The 8823-nt window shown below is 42.3% G+C and overlaps 1 protein-coding gene across 1 annotated transcript; it reads left to right on the top strand.

Annotated features, from left to right (window-relative positions):
- Positions 1–4132: 4132 nt before the first annotated feature.
- On the top strand, positions 4133–8311 carry LOC147423881 (uncharacterized; the record flags this gene model as incomplete). Its single annotated transcript, XM_086501412.1, has 2 exons — positions 4133–4628; positions 8121–8311. Coding segments are annotated over 2 exons (543 nt in total), but the record flags the coding sequence as incomplete, so codon positions are not given.
- Between the last annotated feature and the right edge of the window lie 512 nt (positions 8312–8823).

Here is an 8823-nt window from a genome sequence, read left to right as displayed (position 1 = left end):
TTAGATAGAGCTCAACAGAATTATTCTATCTATGAGAGAGATCTCTATGCCATAATTCACGCTTTACGAAAGTGGTGACACTATTTATATGGTGCAGAGTTTGAAGTAGTTTTTGACCATGAGAGTATCAAGTGGTCTACTACTCAAACGGACTTGAAGGTCCGTAAAGCTAGATGGACAGAAATCCTTCAAGATTATGATTGGAAGCTACGTTATCGCAAGGGGCGATATAATGTAGTAGCGGATGCACTAAGTTGGATGCCTCATATTAATTCACTTGCTTTCACGGAAATAAAGAGTGGATTTTTGGAGCCATTACGTGGCAAGTGTGCACAAGATCAATCATATGCTAAAGTTTGGAGTGAAATTTTAAAAAGGGATCCCTCACACTCACATGTCTCTGCACAGCTAGATCAACATGTCTCTGCACGCGCAGATAAAAACTCCAACACACAGATCTCCACCCCTAAACAGGAAGAGATTAAGCGATGGAAGAATTTTTCCATTGATGATGGCTACTTACTCTACAAGGGTAGAGTATGTGTGCCAAAGGACTCGGACACTAGGCGCCAAATTTTATTTGAGTGTCACGATAGTCCAAGTGCTGAACATCCATGTATTCGTAAGACGTATGCCTTAGTTCGACGGAAATTTTATTGGTCGACATCATGATGTTCAAGAGTACGTACTAAACTGCCAACATGGCCAAGTTAATAAGGCAAAGCGCCTCAAGGTAGGTGGCCTTTTATATCTTTTAGAGATTCCACAAGGTAAGTGGGAGAGTATCTCTATGGATTTTGTAGTAGGACTACCTACTACAAATCGTGGACATGATGCCATATTGGTAATTGTAGACCGTCTCACAAAGATGAGTCGATTCATTCCCACTACGACTACTGTTAAGACACCGGAATTAGCACATATATTTATAGAGCATATATATAAACTCTACGGTCTTCCAGCTAGTATAGAGCATATATATAAACTCTACGGTCTTCCAGCTATTTATAGAGCATATATATAAACTCTACGGTCTTCCAGCTATTTATATTTATAGAGCATATATATAAACTCTACGGTCTTCCAGCTAGTATCATTAGTGACAGAGGTCGAAAGTTTGATAATCACTTCTGAAGAGCTGTGTTCCAAAAGTTCGAAACTAAACTTAATCTAAGTACGGCTGATCATCCAGAAACGGATGGTCAAACTGAAAGAGTTAATCAAGTGCTAGAGGATATGCTATGAGAGTACATTAGCAAGAAGCAAACCAAATGGGAAGACTACTTACCTATATTGGAATTTGCTTATAATAGTTTAAAGCATGTGACTACAGGGTTTAGTCCATTTATGCTGTTATATGGATTTCAACCTAGATCACCCGTTACGATGGGGTTGGCTAAGGAGAAGATACACAAACGAAGGATTTTCTCCAAGACCATTTTGACATGCTTCGAGTTGCTTGAAAGAATGTTAAGCAAGCTCAAGATCGATATAAGAAGTACGCCGATGAGCATCATCGTCTTGCTACTTTCGAAGAAGGAGACAAGGTTTTTCTCAAAGTTCCGGAGCATTTAGAAAGTCTGAAGACGAGAAAAGTTGCTAAACTTTCAACACGCTATTGTGGACCATTTGCCATTCTCAAACGTATAGGTCAAGCGGCCTATAAGTTACCTCTTCCAAAGAACTCACGAGCTGTCATCGTGTTTTTCATGTAAGCTGTTTACAAAACCAGCTAGGACAGAATGATAATGTCATTGACACAGGTGTGTTAGTTGACCTTATCGAAGCACCAAGCATTCCTCATGAGCCCGAAAAGATTTTGGATTCTCATGAGCTTGCACCAGACATCATGTCAGACGACAGATGCTGGTAAATGGCTAGATAGACCTGAAGAAGGTTCTACATGGGAGAATGTCTCCGCACTCAGGAAATGTTTTCCTACGTTTGTTTTCGAGGACAAAAACGATTCTCCAAGGGGGGGGTAATGTAAGGACATGGGTCCTACGGGCAAGGCCACCGGCACGACCGAACAGTGTGTACGCTAGGGGGAGGCTATAAGATAGCACGATTGGGTGGAGACTAGCACACACATTACCACCCTCCTTTCAAGTGTTGATTGGTAGCGCCAAGCATGAAAGAAAAAACGCATAACACAGTGGAAAGATTAGGGGCAGTGGCCAGTGTCTCCTTGATATTCGTGATTGAGCTAGTTTCCAGCTTATAATAAGAAAATAAAAGTGGTAGTATCTCTCAATTGGAAAACTCAAAAACCTCTCTCATTAAATGAAAAAGACAGAGAACCTCTTGACTCTTGGCTCATCCTCCCATGCTTTCCATGCCACTTATTAGAACCTGAATGAGACACCTAGCATGCATGTAGATAGAGAAACACTTAAAAAACAAAAGAAAAATAAAAGATAAAAAATATTTACAATGAGTAATAACGCTAATATAAAGAAATTGAATCGATCCCCTAGTTAGAAGAAGAACTAGATGATCTAGTAGGGAGATTATGCCTAAGTAGCCTAAGACCTAACACACTCTGATAATAGTTGTAAGGTCTAGGGTGGATAAACAAAAGAGCCATTCATGATAAAAGGATGCAGAATTACTTGATTAGAAATTCATGTACAAAGTGCTTCATATATATAGGCATAATGAGGGATATAGCCTTCTCACACATAGGCTTCTAGGTGTCATCACATGCATATGATGTATAACTTTGTTACACATGGTTGTCAAGCTTAGAGGCGTTGCACACACAAGTGATCATCCAAGTTGAGCTAATCGTAACAAGAGAGGCTAAGAGAGAGAGAGAGAGAGAGAGAGAGAGAGAGAGAGAGAGAGAGTATATGAAAGATTAAAGAGAGCAAGTGTCTGATGAGGGAGAGACAGAGGGATAGAGAGTGGCAAAGCTCTGAAGTGAGCGCTAAAAACTAAAGCATTGAGGCCATAGCCACATGTAGCAGTATGCAAATAGCAGGGCTATCATCATTCTACGAAAACAGTGGGAAGTTGTGAGCTCTACTGTAGGACATACGCGCGCGTGTGTGTGTGTGTGACACACACACACACACACAGATGAGAAGCAACTCTGCTATGCAAGATATCGGCGTTGCCATTCTGGATGAAGTCGGTGCTGCAGCAAAACGTCAGGAGTAGCAAATTTTGCCACCAATGTCAGCTTGGCCTACTTGTGGTACAGAATGCGTCACACAAGGGTTGGCAATGATTATTCGAGCCTAAAGGTTGCAACTATGCCTTTTTGGGCATAGTTGGGGAGGGCACGCATAGTTGTACTATGCCGGCATACTTACGAGCGCGTGACCGTGGAAGAGGCTTAGCTATATGCTAGAATTCTTGAAAACTAAGCCTCGTGTGACCATTGCCTTAGCAGGAAAGGCATGTTACAAAACAAAGTACATAAGTATGATCTCTCTCTCTCTCTCTCATACACACACACACGAGAGTGTGTGTGTGTGTCATTCACAACTCATAGTATGTCTCTTTGATGCCTCTTTGGACTGAGGCCATGACCATGCTTTGTGTGAATCTCTCTTTCTCTCTCTTTTTTGAAGGGTTGAATTGTAGTACTTAAAGCCACTATAAAATTGATGATCGATAAATATGCACTCTCTTTAATGATGTCTGATGGGATTGAAGCTGTAAGCATTCGTGGCATGCTTCTCACTCACTCACTCTCTCACAGACGGGTCACGCACAAGTTAGTGTGTTGAAATTGAACGTTCGTACTTAAATCAAACATTTCCCAAACCAGTTAGTGTGTTGAGCTAGCCAAGTATTGTCCACTGCACAAGTAATTCTCTTAGAGCATAATTGTGTTATCGTCAATCCGAGAGAGAGAGAGAGAGAGAGAGAGAGAGAGTCTTGGGAAAGTGGAGTTTCGTAGGATGCAAAGGGGATGCCGTGGAAGTGCTGTCGTCAACAAAGTGGGACTGGGTTTGCTTGCGAAGGCTTGCGGGAGCTTGAAGGAAAGAGAGAGGAGATACATATATGTTGAGAGAGAGAGAGAGAGAGAGAGAGAGAGAGCGAGCATGAAGAATGGAGAGGCGAGAAAGGGGTCCTGGAGGAGAGTAGAGGGAGGTAGCAGTGAGGAGATGAATGGATTTAATTGGTCGTTCTGGACAGGGCATTGGATAAAGGGGGTGGAGGTGGCGATGGGGGTGCTTCTGGTTGTCCTGCCCCTCGTATGGCTGTTTCACACCCGGCGGATATCGTCTTGCATGGGCGCCTTCCTAGAGGAGAGCATCGCCGCCCTGGGCGCCCTGTTAACTGCGGTGGCCTGCGTGGGCGTGGCGGGTGCCGTCCTCTACAAGCCCGCCCTGCTGTGGGCGCACTTGTGCGCGCTGCTCTTGCTCGCCCTGCTCCTGCTCTGCTTCCTCCTTTTCACATTTGCCATGACCACGAGCAGCCTGCGCCGCGCCCAACAGCCCGCCGACGTCCTCTCCCTCTACCCCGCTTGGTTCCGCCATCGCGTCCACAACACCAAGCGCTGGCGCCACATCGTGTCTTGCATGCAAGACCTCCACGTTTGCTCCTCCCCCCTCCCCTCGGCCCCTCCTCAAGCATCCGACGACTTCTACCAAAGCCACCTTTTACCAATCGAGGTAAGAGTCCAGTCCCACGTTCACTTTGTGATCCTACTGTTGAATGTTTTGAAATTCAAACTAGTTATGCTGGTTGGTGGCCTTGTCTAACAATTCAGGTTTTCAAGATGTCTTGGGATAATGTATTTGGTTACTTCAATGCAATTCATTAATATGAAGGGCTTTAAAAGATACAAAATAATTATATGCAATACCTCAATTTTAACATACATTTTACATTCCATGTTTCAACTACATAGGCATGGAATTTAAGAACAACGATTCATGTCCCCTCCCCTCCGTTTCTTCTGCTTCTGTTAACTACATCTTGCTAAATCAGTGTCTCTATTTGTAGGATTGAATATAAAAAGAGAGAGTAGGTTTTGCTAAAAGCAAACAAGGTCCAGCATAGAAATGCATGAGCATTCTCCTCAGGAAACGTTGGTGCTAAGCCCCTTGCTTTGCAGGACCAAAGGATATGCTAGACCATTACTTGTCTATTGTAGTGTCAAAATGTGAATCTCTTTGTGCATGAGGACTTCCTTTTTTGGTTTTCGCCATATTGATAATTGTGAGTGAGAGTTATATTCTGATGTACTCACATGTGGACGAGAGACTGAACCAAACTGAGCCTGCTTTGCCCTCGAGCAAGCGTCTCCTTATATCGAGATCTAGGTAGTCACAACCATCATCTGTCCTCCCACACTAGGTGGTCGGACATGCCTGGGGACACACACACCACACCTCCCCCCTTAGGGAGAAAAAAGATGTCTATCTTTTTTTACAATTTTGAGCTGAGAATGGACTCGAGAAGAGCGATCAACTCCGATGCCTCATTTGGAGGGAGCGATCATACAACAACTTAGGGGATAGGGACTCGACTCCGTAAAGGGGCTCAGTGTGATCAAAAGACAAAGACTAGGAAAAAACTACTACACAGAAAGAGACCTTAAAACTTAAACTGAATCATGGAGCTTGACGGCTACTTTTGCAAATGAAAAAACTAGGCACCTCTGCACCAAAGATGCAGCCACTTCTATGTGTGTGAACAACCCCATGAATACGGTTCTTGATTTTGTACTCGACATGTGTGAACGAACACCTGCATTGAGAGCGTAGCAAATGCCAATGGAGCAGGAGCAAGACTTGAGAGCGGTTATGAGTGGCTTGGTCGGACATGCATTTAAGGCTTGGGCAGCACCTTGGTCCTTGAACTGCACCTCTTATTAGTAGTATCTTCGCTGGCACCGTCAGCTCACTAGGAAAATCTGATTTAGGAAGATCAACTGCCACGTCGACAGCAGCAAACCAGGACAAAATTCTGAAGAAAACGAGGCCGATGAGCGCTCATGTGTATGACGCCAATCAAAACCGCACTGGTAGAGCACACAGACAATCAAGCTATCAAGGCTAGAAGCCCCAGAGAGCGGGTGGCTTTGGTAGCTAGAGTTGCTCTCTGAACGCCACTGCTACCCAGTATCAAGTGCAAAGGCCATCTGTGCAAGACAATGAAGAAACCTCTTAACTGCTGAGATGACTGGATAGCTGAGCTGGCCTTGCTGCTCTGATTGGTGATGACCTTGTTGAGATTCACAGTACCTTGCTTCTTTGCTTTGCTCCCTTGCGTGATGGTTGCAATTTGTTGAGAGCAGCCATAATAGCAGCACAACTCCTTCAGTTTCGGCAGCTCTCTGATCACAATGTCTTCATCATGGGCTACCTCGAGTCTTGGTTCTGGCATGGCGACCTGATCAACTGTTCGGAATTGGGAAGCTTTTCCAAACTTCTTGATGAGCAGCAGCAAAGGGATAGATGCTGGTCACTGCATGGGTACAAGAACTCCGAGAAGATGCAGACAAGAGCTCCCTCTATGTGCATGCCGGTAGCAACCTTTCTCTAGGCATACTCTCTCTCTCTCTCTCTCTCTCTCTCTCTCTATATATATATATATATATATATATATATATATATATATATATATATATATATATATATATATATATATATATATATAGCCGGTATCCCAAGAAAATGCCATTGCTAACACGTAGAAAAAACCCAAGAAAACAATCTTCAAGAATTAAGAAAGGAGTTATCTCCACCAATGTGATGTACTCACATGTCGACGAGAGATTGAACCAAACTGAGCCTGCTTTGCCCTTGAGCAAGTCATGTCTTCTTATATCGAGGTCTAGGTAGTTACAACCATTATCTGTCCTCCCACACTAGGTGGTTGGACATGCCTGGGGACACACACACCACAATATTATCTCAAAAATGAACATATACAAGAAGCCGCAAGCAAAATCCATGCGATGAGGAGCCAAAAGATACCACATGCCTAAGCCTTTACATATACCTTTACATAGCTACGATTAGAGGTGTGTTAATTCGACTCATAGATAGAGACCCATATCTAGCACGTTTTGAGTGTCTAAGATTGGGGAGTGTTTGTTTCCACTCATTGGAATCCTTTTTTTTTCAAACAGAGAAAATCCATCAAGCAAGATATCTTCAACCTTGGCCATCACAGGGTTTCCTATTAAAGTGTCTTGACTTTTATGTTTGCTTGAGATAGCAAAAGAAAATGATTTGAGTGCAAACTAGCATAGCGTGGTTTTTGTACCTTTTTCCTCCTAGGATTAAGTCATTCTTGAAAAAGCAGATCTTCCAAGTCTTCTACACCCATTTGCACACTAATTTACTCACTAGACCTCTCGTGGCTTGACAGTCTGTGAAAAGATGAAGAGGGTCTTCAATAGGTGCTTTGCATCCTGAGTAGAGGTCTGTGCCTATTCCTCTAGCTTTTTTCTTGATCCCAATTGGTAATGCCCCCGATAGTAAGACTTAGGTCCCCGTTGATTGTTTAGCGGGGAGAAGTAGTTTTGCTTTGTAGATAAGTTTGTGGTATGCTCCCTTTGTTTGTGATTGCATGAGAAATTTCTTTTCCTTCAATGCCCTTAAATATGCATGAATTAAAGTAGAAGATGTTATGAAAACAGCAATGGTTATCCTTCAAGTTAGGCTTGCTTCTATACTTATATTGTGTTCCTCACAAGATTCATTTAAGGATGCTCCGGGCTAAAATAAATTTGATGCTTTCATAGAACATTAAATTAAGGTTTAGCCTCATTGTTCTCTATATAAAAGGGGTTTTGTACGTAGCCTGGCAGAGTTGAGGCCGTTGTGCATTACCTTGTCTACTTCTTGCCCTTGCTATTAAAGAACTCCTTGAGAGGGCAGGGGTAGCAAAAACTCTACCAAATCGACGGAGTTAGAAGTGAGGGGCGGGGGTAATCTTATATAAGCAAGGTAGGGGTTAACCCCAACTATGCAAAAGCGCCCTAATACAAACATTTCAAAGTGTATTTTCCTACTTTGTGAGCTTTTAAGATGCCAATATGGCAAATAGACATCACTAAACCAATTTTTTAAATAAGTGATAAGATATGGCTTATTTGACAATAAAATAATAGCTAATTTGAATATATCCTTTTTTCCTCATTTTTGCAGTTTGGATGTTGCAAACCTCCCAATTCTTGCAACTACTCATATGTTGATGGGAAACAATGGAGCACTCCATCAAATCAAACCAATACATCTTTGGATTGTGCAGCATGGAATAATGACCCATCACTTTTATGTTTTAATTGCATTTCTTGTAAAGTTGGTGTGATACAAGAAACTAGAACAAATTGGAAAAAAGTTAGAACACTAGTTTTACTTGTATTGGTTGTCATACTCACATTATATGTAGTTTGTGGATGTGGTCTTTTCAGATATGGAAAACCTCAAGCTTTCTAAACTCTAAAGCCTATCACATGTAACCTTTATGTTGCCTTTATATCAAAATTGGATGCATGATAGCTGTAGTGAAGGGGTAGCTCTGTGGACAAAAACTCACCATTTGATCCACTAGAAAGTTTTGTTTTACAAGTTTTCTTGTGAGATTTTGTCTTCTTCAAACTCATGCAACAAAATGATTGGCAATAAGCTTACTAGCAGGAAAATTGCCTTCATGAATTGGAGAGGTTCAAGCGTGGGAGAGTATTTGAAAAACAAGAGAACGAAGACGAGAATCAAAGAGCTCACTAGGACCATGAAAATTAAATTGACCTCCCAAGCAAGACGACTCACGGTGAGAATAAAATCTTTTAGCAAGACACCTTTTCCTTGAAATTTTCTATCACTCTCCTTCACAACCAAAACCTCAACA

The sequence above is a fragment of the Adiantum capillus-veneris genome, chromosome 26, assembly GCF_014529385.1.
Source record: "Adiantum capillus-veneris isolate H3 chromosome 26, ASM1452938v2, whole genome shotgun sequence".
Taxonomy (NCBI): Eukaryota; Viridiplantae; Streptophyta; class Polypodiopsida; order Polypodiales; family Pteridaceae; genus Adiantum; species Adiantum capillus-veneris.
The sequence above is the reverse complement of the archived record's forward strand: the minus strand, read 5'-3'. Positions and strand labels throughout refer to the sequence as shown.